This window comes from Numenius arquata, chromosome 7 (assembly GCF_964106895.1).
Source record: "Numenius arquata chromosome 7, bNumArq3.hap1.1, whole genome shotgun sequence".
Taxonomy (NCBI): domain Eukaryota; kingdom Metazoa; phylum Chordata; class Aves; order Charadriiformes; family Scolopacidae; genus Numenius; species Numenius arquata.
Genome location: NC_133582.1, coordinates 56,662,843 through 56,679,930, shown reverse-complemented (window position 1 = coordinate 56,679,930; position 17,088 = coordinate 56,662,843). Strand labels below are relative to the sequence as shown.

Genomic DNA, 17,088 nt, shown 5'->3' with positions numbered 1-17,088 from the left:
CAGAATACTACTATTGAAATAAAAATAGAAAAAATATGTTCTGTATTTTGATACAATTGGTTTGTGCAATAAAGCTGATGAAGATAGATAACAGTCTTCTGATTAACACTGATAATTGTTCGACCAGAAATGGTAAATATTTTCAACACTAAACTTTCTTCTCAAGTTAAAAAAAAAACAACAGAGTGAAAGTAAAAAACAGCCTGGATTCAAGAGTCCAGATCACTTTTTTCCCCCCTCTCACACCTGCTTTGCCAGCATTGCTGATCACAACATGAAATGAAGAAGTGGACCTTTTTAATTTTAAACCGACCTTCATTTTCCTAACATTTATTTTCAGCGCTAACAGCTGTTTTATTATACAGCAGAACTATCAGCAAGGGACAGAAAGCCTCATTTCATGTAACCTTATTTTGAAAGTGGAATAAGTATTTATCTTACTATGAAAAACAAGACGCCACTTCAGAGGCCACACACACTCTTTCTGATAATATGTTTGCATTAAAACCCATTCTGAATTGTATTCTAGTTTAAAAGGATATGGAGTTTTGGTCAAGTTTAAAAGAAGCACTTGAGCATCCTGGATAATGATGGGAAATAGGAGATGCTAGCCCACTTTCAGCTACTTTCTTAAATATAGAAGTGACATAATCATAACTCATTTTTAATATAATTTCAAAGAAAGTGATCCCTTTCCTTTGCAACAATCCATATTGACTTGTACCTAAGCTAGTTTGGCCACGTGGACAGAAAACGGACAAAAAGGATCAAAGCATTTTGGATCGCCTTAGGTGATCTAAACAGGGCCAGGCTTATTGCTTGACAGGATCACCTGAGGTGATCCAAAGTGAGAAAATAAAGTAATCCCTCTAATTTTAGCTTGAATTCACGCCAGTGAGATAATCTAGACTTTTCTACGTTCAGCCTCTGGATAAACAGATTACATCTATTTCAACTTTTGCTAGTGCAAAACACTGACAAAGGGAGAGAGGGGGGAAGTCCCCAGAAGCTTTACCAACTTTAAAAAAAAAAAAGTCTGTTCTCCTAAAAGGCTAAAAATAATTATGTTCTTTCGTCAAGAAACTGTTTTTGCATATTTCATTTGTGATTACCGCTCAAGCAGCATTTTAAACTTTTTACTTTCTTGCCCAAAATTGCAGCAAGGCGTTACTTAGAACTTCCTTTCACCACTGTTTTCTCTCTTTCTTTCACTGCTAAAGAAACCTGATCCCACTAAACAAACTTAAAGAATCATCAACTTCACTTCTAGAACAATTTCTACCACTTAAGAATCCCAATACTTATCTTGACAGAAATACATTAAATCAGTCTCTCTCCATAACAGTCAGATCTAGTAGGCTACCTCTTTATGTTCCACTTCACCAAAAAAACTTGTAGGCAGAGCTCAGGGCTACTGCAGAAATATTCACACAAGACATCTTTAAAAAGGTTTCTTCATACCTTTACAACGATGCTTTTTAAAGGTAGAAAAGCAATTTCTTTAGTTTTAAGCTCATGATCCATGCTAGTGGTAACTTCAGCTGAGCATCCTTTCTGCCAAGCATTAACCAGCTGCCTATTCCTTCAACTCAAATCTCCACTATACTGCCCAATTCATGCCATTACCTATACCAGCTCATACTTGCTAAGAAAATATATATAAAGATTTTATATACATATATCATAGAACGGTTAGAGTTGGAAGGGACCTTAAAGATCATCTAGTTCCAACCCCTCTGCCATGAGCAGCGACACCTCCCACCAGACCAGGTTGCTCAAAGCCCCATCCAGCCTGGCCTTGAACACTTCCAGGGATGGGGCAGCCACAACTTCCCTGGGCAACCTGTTCCAGTGCCTCACCACCCTCGCAGCAAAGAATGTCTTTCTGGTATCTAATCTAAATCTCCCCTCTTCCAATTTAAAACCACTACCCCTCATCCTATCACTCCACTCCCTGATCAAAGAGTCCCTCCCCATCTCTCCTGTAGCCCCCTTTAGGTACCGGAAGGCTGTTATAAGGTCTCGGTGGAGCCTTCTCTTCTCCAGACCGAACAACCCCAACTCTCTCAGCCTGTCCCCGTAAATATCTATATTTGGCTTGGGACACAGCCTTCTGCTCAGAGGCAACCTACCCTTGCCCATCATCTTTAGAGGGAGAAGAAAGTGCAAAAAGATGGGTTATAAGAGGTCTCATGAACAATGATTACTTTTCATAAAATAAATCCCTTATTTTTTCTATGGAGATACTACACAATTTCAAAGCTGTTGCAGTGCACAAAGTACGTTGCGCAACCTGAAATGGATAGAATTAGCTACAAATTAAAGGAAAAAAAGGACACACAACAACCCAGTATCTACTTTAGGAAATCTCAGAAACTTCAAACAGTAAGAGCCTCACAAAAATAGAAAGTGAAACAAAGTGAAAATGCCTAGTTTTTGCAAATGCAGAACTGTCAAAGACATGAAGGCATAAAATAAAATAAATTCCATAAAATTATGAACAGTTTCGAACTGCACACTGCAGCAGCAGTTACCACGGGTTTTTTTGCTTTTTCCTAAACAACTCATCACATATGAAACAGCAGACAATAGCTTCAACTTTTATACTGAAAAAGAAAAAAAAAATTGTTTCTACCACTTGATGACTTGTTTAGAAGCATCTATAAGCAAAAAATTATTCTCAAGCAAACTCCTTAAAACCAGTAATATCCATAAAGACTGATAAACCATACATTTCAATGACATATCTGCAGGATGTGTGTGATTTTTTACTGAGAATTAAGCTTAATATATGAAATACATATAAACACATATAGATGTAAAAATTATATATACACACACACAAAATCCAGTACTTAAGTTTACTGAAGAAAGATTTAGTCATTACCTCCTGAGTAATCTTTCAGTACCCCGGCTCTCAGGCTATAAAATTCGTCACCTGAGAGTTTTGTTTATTTCTTTAATCCATTGGTAATATTATATCTGCTATTTGCTACTTGCAGCACAATTTTCAGAGTCCTCTGGACTACAGCATCATCCCACCAACTTTAAGATGAAACTGCTCTGGTGCAGTGTAGTATTTTACTGTAGTATTTTATTACCTAAAAGTACACACCACCATCTAAAAGTTCATAAATAAGCAACACTCCTCATTTAGATTAAAAAGTTACTTTAAAAATGTTAAGTTTGCAACACAACTTTAGAATATTTTTATCCGAGATTGGACTAAATATAAAGAGAAATTGCCTTATTAGGTCAGGTTACAAACGTGAAGGAATACAAGTGGAAGGAGCTAATTCACATTATCTACCACAATTGCCAGGAGGAGTCCTCCAGTAACGGACACACTTAAGACTGAAAATTAATTTCCACATGATCCTAGTGATCAAGGCCGTTGTCTCTAACTACAGTCAGTCATGTCACATATCTTTGTAGAGTTATTTTGGTAAATGAAATAATGCGTTTAGAACATCCCCATCCCTCTCCACCCTTGAAAAGAGTAATTTTTTCTTTATTAAAAAGGTGAAAGCAAGCTATAAACAATAACGTAGGGCTCAGAAAGGAAAACCACTTGAGTTTTTCAGCTGTAGTGTCAAATGGCACCTTGACTAGAAGTAGTACTGCAATCCGGAAAGCCAAAGCTCAACAGAAAGCCAACATAAATAATTTTTCAAATTATACTGGCAATAGAAGAGGGTCTGCAAGAAGGAAGGTCCTTCCAGGCCAGGAAGGAAGGAAAATACATGCCAGTCAGCCTTACCTCAGTCCCTAAGACGGTTGTGAACAACCAAAGTAAGATTTACCAGGCGCAAATCATGTCTGACCAAACCAATTGCTTTCTGTGATGAGGTGACTGATGTTAAGGACAAGGAGTGGGGCTTAAATGTTGTGTACCTTGCCTTCAGTAAAGCCTTTGACACAATATCCCCGAGTCTCCTTATCACCAAGTTGGTGAGGCATGCGCTAAATAAGTAGATAAGGTAAGTGAAAAATTGACTGGATTGCTGGACGCAGAGCCATGATCAATGCTGCAAAGTTCAGCGGCCAGCCAGCAACTAGGTGGGTACCCTCAATGATCAACACAGGGACCCATACTGTTTAATGTCTTCATTAACAACCTGGGTAATGGGACAGAGTGCATCCTCAGTAAGTTTGCACAGAATATCAAATTGGGGTGAGCGCTCAATGTGCTGGAGCGTCAGAGCTATTGTTCAGAGGGATGCCGACAGGCTAGAGAAAGGGGTTGACAGGAACCTCATGAAATTCAAAAACAAGTATAGACTTGCATATGGAGTAGAATAACCCTGGGCCATAATACAATCTGGGAGCCAACTCTCTGGGAATCAGGTCTACAGAAAGGGACCCAGGGGTCCTGGTGGGCAGTAAGATAAACAGGAGTTGGCAGTGTGCCCTTGTAGCAAAGGCAGCCAACAGCATCAGCTAAAGTGTCACCAGCAGGTCCAGCGAAGTGATCCTTCTTCTCTGTTTGGACATACAAGACTACCCGTGTCCAGTTTTGGTCTCCTCATCACAATACAAACTCATCTGGAAACCAATGTACAGTATCCAATTCCACCACAAGGGATTTTGTGCCAAAATCAGAATAAATCCATATACTGAAGCCACATACTGGCTACACTGGCCACCAAGGGAACAGTGGATTTAAAAAGTTTATTGGCGCTCCCAGTTAATGTTCTAACCCCCTTTATGTGACTGGGAAATAACACAACTTTTAAAAGTATTACCTCTCTCCTCCATGCCCTCGTGCTCACCTTTATCTTCAAAAATAAGCAAAAGCAGTAGTCTCCCACACACCTTCTGCCAAAATAAAGGGCATCTACTGCCTAAACACTGGAATCCAAAGAAACATCTACCAACATTATATTCACTGATTTTAATACTTTGGGGGGTTGTTCTGTTCTTTTAATTCCCAGAGCTCAACCAGTGCCACCACCATGAATCCAGTTCCAATGCTTGCAATGATCACCCCTTCACTATATCCAATTTCTCTTCTGAAAAATTTACTGGTAGTTCCCCAACATTTTTTAAACCAGCATCATAATTAACAAACCAGAAAATGAGACAGATGTAAAAGTAGAGGAGCCTCAATAATCAGAGTATTCACCATAAAGGAGTAGTTTTCAGTAGCCAAATAACAAATAGATTCCCAAGTTGCAAATACAGTGCATTTTCAAGAAGAAAACTGAAATCCACTGACAGAATACTAGCACCTTCCTCTGAAGACTGTTTCCTTCTTAAGTTTAAACTTGCAGTTAAGTGCAGTAAGTTTTCTCCAGTAACAAAATATAAAAACTCTGATACAACCACTATTTCACTAAAAAATTCCCAGTAGTATCTGAGAGTACATCAGAAGTCCTACAAGGCCAAATTTCCTATGAAGTATGCTTGCTGAATGAAGACAAAATAACTGTGAAAACAGATGTTATACAAAATTACTAAAACCTTTACAAAGCTAAAATAAGCCTCAAAACTTCCAGTTCCTTGCAACTGTTTTTCTGGACAGAATATCATCCAGCTGCATAAAGTAAAGAAAGAGAAAGAGATTAGTTCAGTGTCTCCAAATTATTCGGTAGACCACAAAGAACAGAACTTCTTTAATGAGTAGTTGATGCCTGACTCCTGGCAGAATGGACAGTGCCAACAAAAAAAAAGCAGCGCTTGGATGCTATGGCTATGGCAAAAAATGCCTTTACTTAGGAGGGGAAAAAAAAGTGTTTAAACATTATTGCTTTTTTCCAGTGGAATAGATGTAATGGGAATGATTCTGCCCTTCTACTCCACTGTGGTGAGACCCCACCCGGAGTACTGTGTCCAGCTGTGGGGACCCCAACATAAGAAGGACACGGAGCTCCCATTGGAGCAAGTCTAGAGGAGAGCCATGAAGATGCTTAGAGGGCTGGAGCATGTCTCCTATGAGGACAGGCTGAGAGAGTTGGGTTTGTGCAGCCTGGAGAAGAGAAGGCTCCAGGGAGACCTTCTAGCAGTCTTCCAGTACCTAAAGGGGGCTACAGGAGAGATGGGGAGGGACTCTTGATCAGGGAGTGGAGTGATAGGATGAGGGGTAATGGTTTTAAACTGAAAAAGGGGAGATTTAGATTGGATACTAGAAAGAAATTATTTCACATGAGGGCAGTGAGACAGTGAAACAGGTTACCCAGAGAAGCTCTGGCTGCCCCATCCCTGGAAGTGTTCAAGGCCAGGCTGGATGGGGCTTTGAGCAACCTGGTCTGGTGGGAGGTGTCCCTGCCCAGGGCAGAAGCATTGGAACTCAATGATCTTTGAAGACCTTCCAACTCTAACCATTCTACCATCTCACAGATACGTATATTACCTCCTGCTCACTGCGACACTGAAGAGGGAAAGCAAGCATGAACATCTGCAGATAAGGTTTACACAGAGAGACAGTTCTATGAACTCGGTGGAACACTTGATTCTCAGACATTAGGGCATGGAATATTTCCAAGAAATTTCAATGAATTTGGAGGGGGCGCAGGGGAGAGGATACCATAGAAATGGTGCATTAATTCTTGCCACTAACTACTTCAAGATTATAGACTGAAACTAATTATAGACAAAACTAATTAAGTCATTTGAGTATCCAGCTCTCAGGGCAAGTTTACAGAAGATACCTAAATTCCTCAATCATTGCCACTTGCTCAAGAACATCAACAACAAAAGAGAAAACTAACTCAAGGAGAAGACCTGACTAACCTTACTCATGTAACTTTTTCTGGAGGCACAGATGCATTCAGAAGTCACAGAAGGAGTGATGACATTCCCTGTTTTCAAAAGGACAGGAGTTATTTTGGATATTGATTCAGTTTAGATCTAAACAGAAGGAAATGCAGGAAAGCACTATGCACTTCCCTTGCACCGGGCCATGCAGCTGTTGACTTGGCAACTTCTCCTGTGTTCCCACCCTCATGCCTCTCCAGAAGGCTGGTTCACCACGACAAAACAATTCCAGTTGCTGCTTAGCTACAAGACCTGACACAAGAAGCAGCGTCACACCAGTTGTGTCTGGTGGGAGGGAGAAAACCCCTTTACTAGCAGCCCAAACTAGATCCAGTTAAGTTAAACCTGAAATGACACTTTTAGTGTCTTAAATTCCTTTATGCAGGTAGGATATCTGAAGAAAAATACACGACTGAGCCAGTGACAGCAGCAGGAAAGCAAAAATAAAGATATAAGAAAGAAAAGTAAAGAGGAAGGAAACACACAAAAGCAACAAGTAATAAGCAAAAGAAGAACCGTACTGACAGCAAGGTCTGCATTTATAGACTAACTTAGGTGAACTATTCCACACAGCAGCAGAATTACTTTGATCATTGGAAAACAGAAAAATGCTTTGCATAATGCATCAAAAAAATAGAGAACAGTTATGGGGCAAATCTCTAGAAATCCAGGGAAAAAAATTAAGAAGAGTACAAGTATAACATTATATTGAGATTATTAAAACAGAAAAATAATTTCAAATAGAAAAAAAAGAGGGCATTGATAAAATAAAACACAATTAAATAGGAATGGGCAACAGCAGACCATCATTAATCGAAGTATTCAATAAAGGCAAATACCCATAAAGCAATGGAAGAGCTTAGAAACATTCATAGAATCATGAAGTTTGCCTTTGGTGTAACTGTTGCTAACTCGTAAGCTTCTCAAGAATTCTTTAAGAAGCTATAGTAGGACAACTGCCAACTGAAAGACACAAGACCAATATTATTTAAAGTCTGGACCTTAAAACCAACAAAGAAATAAGACTTATTTCAAAGTTTTAGTCACACGTGCAAGTTGAATTAACACAAGAACAAAGCACAAAAGAGAATGCAGAGAATTGTAAGACCAGAAGGCAAGGTGCTAGTACTAAATGCTCGTAAACACGTACAGCGAGGGTGAATTATCTTTAACCCAACTACTAGAGAGGACTCTTATTTAGAGCAAAATGTTGACTGTGAAAAGGAAAACTATGGTAAGAGTGAAAATTTAAAATAAAGCCTTATTCGCATAGCCTAGCATTATAAAGAAATATCATCTTATCAAACCAATTAAAGTTATATTCACACAAAACAATGTTTTCCACAAGGATTTTTAAATTGTATGTAAGCAATAAACTCTAATAAGTAATTCCCATTTCACTGTATGTGCCATCAGATTAAACCTGCAATTGAAACATTACATCACAAGATTTAAAATTTCCATAGTACATGATTTTACTTTATAAAGTTAATGAAATTTCAATTTGTTAGCATTGTGATCAGAAATCCTAATTTGAGCATATAAACTGTAAAAAAAGTATTTTAAAATATGTTAAAAGAGGTTAGCTACCTCAATCAAATCTAGGTTTCATTAAAAATTAAGATATCTATCAGTAACAAATATGCCAAGATATACTGGGGGAAAAAACAACACTCGGCATAGCATTTTAGGGAAAAAAAGCTTTTAAAAAAATTGCACACCAAGATACAGATGCAATTTCAAGCACAAATACTTCCTTCAGTGGATAAGGAATACACATCATTATTACTGATCCTACTATTTTTAAGATATCACAGAAATCATTACCTATGCTTCAGACACAATTTTATAAAATACTACAACATTTGGGAAAAGTGAAAATAAACACAGTTTTGAGTTATTAAAAAGGACACAGAATGCCAAGGTTTAAGTGAGGAGGTGCCAGGCCTCACACAGAAGAAAGAAGTCAAAATTTAGAGGCATCTCTCCTCAGTCTGCAGCACGTGTTAGAACAGGAGCACAGCAACGAGCAAGGCTTCATTACATCTCCAAGTCAAACAGTTCCAAGATTATTTTGATGACCAGCAAAATTTTAAAGCAATTGCTCTTTCTATAGTTGCACAGGTTGGACACTTATTTCCTAAAGCATGTACACCACCAGATTTTTAACTCTTCCACACAGTCTGGAATGCCAAATGCTGAATACAGGATGACTGGGAACATCAGGTACATTCTTTCCCATGGTTTTCAGTACCGATTAAGAGCTATGAGAGAAATTACCCCATGTCTGAGGCGCTGTTTCATCATCAGTTGGTGAGCTGTGGCAAGAATTTCATGGTGAATTTCTAGAGTATTTTCTACTTGGCCTTGTCTGACAGCACCGACAGGAAAAGTGGAAAAGCAGAGCATCCTACAGGATATGTAGCAATTCAAACTTCCTGCTCAAGTTCGTTCCCATACATCACAAGGGACAACCCAACCTACACCACACCAGCAGGAGCGCTGAGTAGTTATTTCTTAGAATTGCAAAAATACACTGAAGAACGGGAATATGTGATCTTAAAATAGCAATATTTATGAAATAAGAGCATTCTGACACAAACAGATTTGATTAAAATAGAACTGGGATCACCCCGTTCCTCCCAGAAGCATGGAATTAAGCAACAAATGGCAGAAGAACACTATAACAGAAGTACAGTTGCATTTAAGCAGCTAATACTCTTCAAAGGAAGCCCCCAAATTAATGAACATTCTTAGAAAGAAAATGCATAAAGCTCATCTTCCTACCCAAAACTCCAACTGCAATGGGATATTGAATTAAGCATTTTAGACATCAATGTTATAGAGAACAGGTACCTGTGAACTTTTAATTTGGCCATGCTAGCCCTCACTTTAAACACAGCGCTATTTCTAACTGTGAAATACAAAGAAGTTCTTGATATTTAATATTTCTGATTATCAAAAATTCTTCTAACCAAGTCACAGAAAGGACATCATACAGGCATCTGATGCAGGATGGGACTTAATGGAAAGTAAGCAATCAGAAATGGGTTTATCCCCTTCTCCTGCTGGCAACTGGTGGACTGACTAACTGGTGAGCTTCAAATCAAATTGGTGTTAACAAATCTTGTACTGACTGTCCAAGAAACTATATAGAGCTGCAGGACTCCAGAAGTTTAAGGGCCAATGGTGAAATATCATCAAAATAAAATACCGAACTAACCACTATGGTCAAACTCTGTATTCTGTTCTGGGAAATCCCTGGATTTTCAGAGAATCCCACTTGAACAGAACTAGCTAAAAATTTGTGGGGCTTTTTAAATGTTTGTAAAATGTCAACGTTAAAATAAAAGAATACGTTTGACTCGTGAAGTTTTAACTGCAACACTCAGATCACACCCCAGAAAACAGAAAGCCAACCAACACCGTAACTTCTTCAGAAAGTTCTTCCACCTCCACTCTCTGAGGATTTTACAGCTACTTCTTCAGAGCAAGAATAAAATCTTTAACAGGCATTCCCAAATTCTGATAGGGTAGGAATTAACCTCTTTCCCAAAATAAATGGCAGTTATGAAAAGAGTCCCCTAGCTGAACACACCTAGATTTATGCTTGCTTACATTAAAAATAAGCGCCTATTTCACCTCATATGTATCTTCACAATTCCACAGTCATCATTTAAAGGTGCAATACTATATAAATTCCATAAACAAGGTTAGAGCGCTCTTGCTAAAACATTTCAGTATGTTTACATAATGAAATAATGTCTTTTTTTTTTTTTTTTTTTCAATTCAGAAAGCAGATGTTACTTATTGGGGTAAGGAAGGGAGAGAACAAGCAATTAAGCCCAAGATCATGATGCCTTGTACTTCTTGAAAGTTTCTCTCCCATGTAACTGCAAGTGCCAATTGCAATCGATTTTTCTATTATTCCAGCCTTGGTACTCTCAGCCAAGCAATGGTGAAAAGTGCTAATGGGACTTCAAAACATTAATTCTTTAAGCATTGCCATACAACACCAGTGGTTTCTTGTTTCTAACAATAGCAACTCTCCTAATGCTGGTTCAAATGCTTTGTCATCTTCATAAGGGTGGGGAGAAAGGGACAAACATATTTAAACCAGAGATAATTCCCTAGAGTGCAACCAGACAGAGGAAATCAACATTTGGAGCTCCTTCAGCTAGCTAACCAGACAACCTATTACTATTTTTATTGAACTGAGGAACTTTACACTTTTCTTCTTCTTCCACACTGTTTTGGGGAATGGTCCAGACCGACATTTTTGAGTTGTTGCAGAACTCCACATTCAGCCCCAGCAGTTCAGTCACAACTGTACGCTCTAAGAATAGTCACGAGTGTTTAGACACTAGTTTTTACTACTAGTCAGCAAAATATTTAAAAAAAAAATATTAGGAACATATGATGTCCATTCTTTGTAAAAGGTTAATTTTCCTAATTTTTCCATTCCTCACATAATTTTAGCTGACACTCCACAGAATATGGAGTTATTAAAAGAGCTGTCAGAGCAACAAATAGGGACACAAAGCAGACCAGCGATAGTGTAGACTTTGTTCACAGAATATACTGAAGGACAAAAAGAGGCTTTTTACCTCCCAAGGGCCTGCAACTTATCCTCCAGCTACTCCTCATCTGGCAAAACACTGGCACCAAAGCAAAGCCCCAGCATACAAGCTCCACAAAAGGACAGAAAATTAATTTCTTTCCACACCCTGGCTAATTGTCTACACACTTGAAGTTGTCTCTACCCGCAAAACATAGTTCAGTCACATGAAGCATCAGAGCAACCTTCCACAGCCACGTATCAAGGAACAGAAAAAATTAACGATGCTATAGTATACCAAGCAGTTAACTGTGTCCTGCATCTTTCAAAGCTGGACTAACATATACATTACAATGCGCTACTGTTTCAGTAAGGCTAATTCATTATTATTCTAAAGCAAGTTAAAACAAGCTGCTGAATCAACCTTTATTCTTAAAAATCAGGCTGATTTGCTCGGTTTTGCTCCAAAAACAGTTCTCAATGGTCAGTAGTTATCAAAGTTTAAAGTTTGTTAAACATCTCTCAAAAAAAAAAAAAAAAAAAGAAAAAAAAGTAGGCTGTTTAATAGAAAGGAAATACTACATGTAGTTAGTGAATTATCTTGACCGGCTGCAATAACAAGAAATACCAACATGTCAAAGCTCATTTTCTATGGCACATTTTCAGCTGTGGACAAGGAAAAAAAAAAGTTTTCCTACTTTGTCAAATTTCAAAAACCTTCTCAACTGTCACTAGTATTGCAACAAAGTACTCTTGCTAAGCTGAGAATTAAGTTGTCGAAAATTCAGCTGCTGATAAATTCAGAAGGAAGGCCTCACTAAGCATCTCAAAGCAGTTTAATGAGCAAGTGAGGGAAAAAACTGGAAAAAGAAACCTACCCCTCACTTTAGAAAAAGTGCCTTCTTTAGAAGCAACACGGGCTGCAAATGCTGACACAGCACAGGCCATCAATTTGAAAGACATTCTAAAACTTCTTGTAAACTAAGTCCCAACAAAATCCTATTTAATGTTTGTTCCCATCAGAATTTAAGACGGTATTGACCAGCAAGAGCCAGAGCTGTAAAACATCAGCTGCCCCGCTGTGGTCAGGGCAGCACAGTTGTTCCCATGCAAGAGTCAAGAATGGTAAAGACAGTTGTCTGAAAACACAAGAGACGGACCATGGCAACTTGTGTCTGTCGTGGCCTCACCAGACGAGAAAGTGCTGAAACAGTAAGTCGGGTGGAAACAGGCCACGCTGGGTCTTGAAAAGCAAAGGAGACGTCTGATGAACGAGAAAAGAGGAACAAGTGAAAAGACACAGAAAGGCCAACCCAAGAGTAAGGAAATGATCGCTGCAGCAAGACTCCGAACGCAGGCAGACAGAATGGATTCAACCTGGCTGCAGAAATAAGTTCCGATAACCAAGATGATGAAAAATTCAGGAATGATGTTTGCTAATTAGGTAAATAAGTATCTGTGCTTGGCACCCAGCAACCATGATTTCTGATGCAACTAAAATAAGACCGCCTGCCGTAAGGGCCAAATAAAAAACGCACAGTATTTTTTCCTGACGGGAAGTGCGATCTTCCCCTGAAATTACTGATTACAAGGTCCTAATCCTAACTGCATCCACACAAAACTGGACTGAATCTGCTGGGGTCTGCATATATGGGTACAGTCAAAGGATGTAGGAAACTGATCTTCAGAAACTGAAAGTTATGATTTAACTGCATAACAATACATGTAGAACCAGATTCTGCCTTTCGCTTAAGAATAATATTGTCAGCATCGTTAAATTACAAAACTAACAGTTATAGTGGAGGGAATGTTTCTAAATTTTTTATGGTTTAAAAAAAAAAAAAATGACAGCAATCTTGGCCATTCTACACAAAAGCAAACTATGTAAGTCCACAAATACCCAGCATTTTTTTTTTTTCTCATTTCACTATATGTTCTTAAATAAAATCGTTACTTTAAGAGAGGGAAAGAAAACAACAGACTTACTAGCTGTCGAGTGTTCCCCCTCCTTCAAAGTTATTAAGATAAATTTAGGCAGCCTACAGACGTGCAGTTTCAACTATTGCCCTATTCTAATGTCAGTCTGACATACATTCCAACTCAATTTTCACATACAAATAAAATAAAAAAAAAAAAGAGTGAGATTTAGGTGTTTATAGAATACTATACATATATCAGTAGGCTTGAAGCAAACTTCATCTTCCTGCAAAGCATGCAAAGGGTTCATGGGTGCGACTGCATGCAGTTTTCACAAGGTGTTTCAGCCAGCAAGTCACCACTGGAACACCCAAAAAAAGCACACTGGAAAGGACTCCTTGTAGTTCCCGTGCCAGGTGAGTCCTCTGACAGCCAAGAGCTGTCTGGTTGTTAGAAGAACTTCCCACAACTGCTTTTCAGGCAGACAAGCAAAGCCTGCAACTTTGCTAGACCCCTCCAAAATTTAAAGTCATCTCCTCGGCAGAGATCAAGCCTGGAATACTTCACCCTGAAGCACCTTGTCTACAGATATTTTATATACAGGAACTAGAAGTAAAGTACATCAGAATCCAGTCCGCCAGGCACCAAGGTTAAGTATCCTAACTGGTAACCACATAGAGAAGCACTAGGTTTTACCTCAAAAAGCCAATGGAGCAAATGTCATCCATGCTGCTACACCAGTGCTTTTAGAAATAACAAAAAATTCAATTCCAGTACTACAAAGTGTCTTGGATAGGCACACACAGCCATCAAAGAACAAACAGTCCAGTATGAGGCACCGACCCAGAACTTTCCATGCCACCCTTAAAATAATCTAAATTACTATGGCTAATGCTTACGGATCACACTCACCAACCCTATTTAATGGAGATTATCAACCCTGATTGCCCACCAAATACCCTTCATGCAAAAATAGGTCATGTATTTTTACAGGTTTAACTCACTCGGCAAATTTTACCCTCCCTGAGAAATCTGAGAACTCATAGCACTACAGAACCACTGTCCCAAGGCCATGAAACTTCGAACTGATGCAAAGTGAAAGCTTCAAGATACTTTTTTAGCTATCATTCAGCAAAGGAAAGCTAAATTTTTCAGGTGTCAGGAAGCAAGCTTTCACCGTTCAAGACTTAGGGCAATTCAGTTTTGGGCAAATAACCTTCAGTGCAGGATAAAACGACAAGTTCTAAAACACAGGTAACGCAATCGTTGTGTTGGAGAAGTATCTGTATGCCAGACACCCCACTGACATAGTAAAAATAGAAAATCAATCGGTCTTTGTAGAGACAAATTGAGTACGGGGGGGGAAAGTCTCCCTTCCAGCAACTAGAACAGACAGCCAGACCCCCCCCCTTGAGAGCACCTTTGGACACAGTAGCCATTTCTGGCCCACACTGATCCTCCAATACCTTGCTGGCCTCAGGGCTCCGCTCTCCAACTGCTTTGGGACAGAAACCCCCTACCAAGGAGAGACGAAACGAGGCAGCCCACTTCCACCAGTTACCTGCAACCACAAACTCCTGCATCAGCAACATTGTTGGGTTTAAGCCCGTTTTAAGAAGAAAGCGAACAAGGAGCCCCGTCGGAGCTACCGCAGGGGAGGAGGCCGGAGTGGATGAAGTGGGAGCCGGCGCTCGGGGCCCGGGTGGGGACATCTCTCCGCCGAGGCCTAGGACGGCGGCAGGCCCCCTCCTCACCAGGTGTGCTCCCCGAGAACCGGGGCCGGCCGCGGAGAAGCAGCCCCGCGGCCCCTCGCCGGGCGGCTGGCGGGCCCGCCCCAGCCGGCTGCCGCACGGAGCAGGCAAGACCGGGCCGGGCTCCGCCACGGCCGCTGGAGTGTCTCCCTTCCCCGTCCCGTCCTGCCCTACTGGGGAAAGGAGGGCCCGGGCCGGGGAGGAGGGAAGGGTGATAAGAGGGGCCCGGCACTGCCCTCCCCGGCCAAGGGGGTAGGCTGCCCGCTACCTCAGCAGGTCGGAGGCCCTGACGGAGGGCAAAACCTCCTCCCCGCCGCGGGCCGCGGCGCGCAGTCGCCTGCCGGGGCGGACGGAGAGCCGCTCCCTCCCCTCCCGCACCCCGCCGGCCGTGGCGGGGCTCTTACCTCTGCTAACATTATTACCCCGCTGCGCTGCGGCGCCTCGGCGGCTCTAGCCCCGCAGCATGGTGAAGCCTCGGCGGCCGCGCGGAAAGCTTCCCCTCCCCAACCCTGCGGGGAGGCGAGGCGAGGCGAGAGCCGCCAGCCCCCTGCCGCCTCCCTCAGCGGCCGCCCGCCGCCCCCAGCCCCGCAGCCGCCCTCGCAACTGGCTCGGGAGAGGCCGCCATCTTGGGGAAGCTACGTGCCACCGCCGCCGCCGCTCCCCGCCCGGCGCGCCCGCCCATTGGGGCTGCGGGACGCGGGGCCGCCCCTGCTGGGGCCGGCTCACTCCTCTCCCCGCCCCGCCGCGGCCCGCCCGGATCTAACCGCTGCCTACCTGGGTCGGGGGGGCCATCGGCGGCACCGGCGGCCGCTCTGCCAGGGTCTGGCGGTCGGGAAGGGCGCCGGGGCCCCGCGGTCGGGTTATGGCTCGGGGGGTGAGGGCCGGAGCCCGTCCCGCCCTGTCAGCGGCCCTGAGGCGCTGTGCGGCCCGAAGGGAGAAGTTGAGGGCAGCAGAACTTGAAATGTTATTGTCAAAGCCATTCGGCTGTGGGTTTTTTGGTTGTTTTTTTTTGTCCTGTCTCTCTTGAGGCGCCGGGGTGCCTTCTCTCTGAGCTCTTCGGTGCCGGGCAGCCGGCCTGAGGACGCTAAATGAAATATTGTTTGAAAATTTCTGACCCGAGCAGCATGCCTCTTATCCGCCAAGTAGCCTACATGGCACGGCGTGTCTTTCCTTGCTCTGGGTGCGGAGAAAGAGACATAATCTCTGTGAGTCTGTTAACTACAGTGTTGTTAAGTAGCGGTGCAAATTGTGGAAGCGAAACACATCTCCTCAGGAGCCCGGAGCCGTGTCCCCCCCACGACAAGGCAGCCCCGCTCCCAGGGCCACGTACCCCCACAGCTTGGCATTTGGGTACACAGAAAGGATTCCTGCCCTTTTCCTTTATTTTCCTTTAAATACCTTTTAAGTGGGGTTTTGTTTGTTTGTTTGCTTGCTTGCTTTTTTAACTAGACTTTAAAGTTACAAAGTTAACCTTGGGGGCGTTAGGAAGACTAGAAACAGGATGGGATTTTTTTCTGCCGATCACCGAAAACACACACCAAAGAAGTAGTAATGGTTAGCAGTGAAGGTGGAGGAGAAGCAACACTACTATTATAATATAAAGAAAACCAACCTTTTTTAATTGCACTTTAATTTTCACCCTGATTAAAAGCAAAACCCCTGTTCTTGCAGAGGTGCAAAGGGCCTTAGGCAGCCTTTAAAGCTGGTGGGATTTGTAGAAGTTCTCTAATTTTTCCAGTGATTGTTAAATACTTAGCACTTCGAAGTTGCGTGCTTCTTAGTTTTATTTGTATTACTGAGTTCCAGTTTTACTCGTACAACTGTTTTTCCCCTGTCAGAGACCCAGCTGTTAGTCACGTGGATCACCCTTTCCAAAAAGCAGACCCTCGATATTCAGAATAGTTTTTTTGCCCTTTCTAAATAATCAGAAATATTAACGTTTTAAAGTATCTAGTAAGCTTTGTACTTCTGAGTCTGTATTTTTGAATGTTTCATGCTAGCATTACTCTTTCTTCCAAGCTGATTCCTCAGAGAAAATTCAAATCTCACAGCACACATAACTATTTTAAACAATAGGTTTAACAATAACGGAACCATGCAGTGGTC

At 41.6% G+C, this 17,088-nt stretch overlaps 1 protein-coding gene across 1 annotated transcript in view; it reads right to left on the bottom strand.

Moving 5' to 3' along the window:
• The window catches only part of SNX13 (sorting nexin 13), a 69,766-nt gene extending 54,102 nt beyond the window's left edge, over positions 1-15,664 (bottom strand). The window contains exon 1 of the mRNA XM_074150348.1: positions 15,387-15,664. Coding sequence (XP_074006449.1) covers positions 15,387-15,398 — 12 coding nt within the window. The 5' untranslated portion in view covers positions 15,399-15,664. The remainder of the gene's footprint in view (positions 1-15,386) is intronic.
• Positions 15,665-17,088: the final 1,424 nt, after the last annotated feature.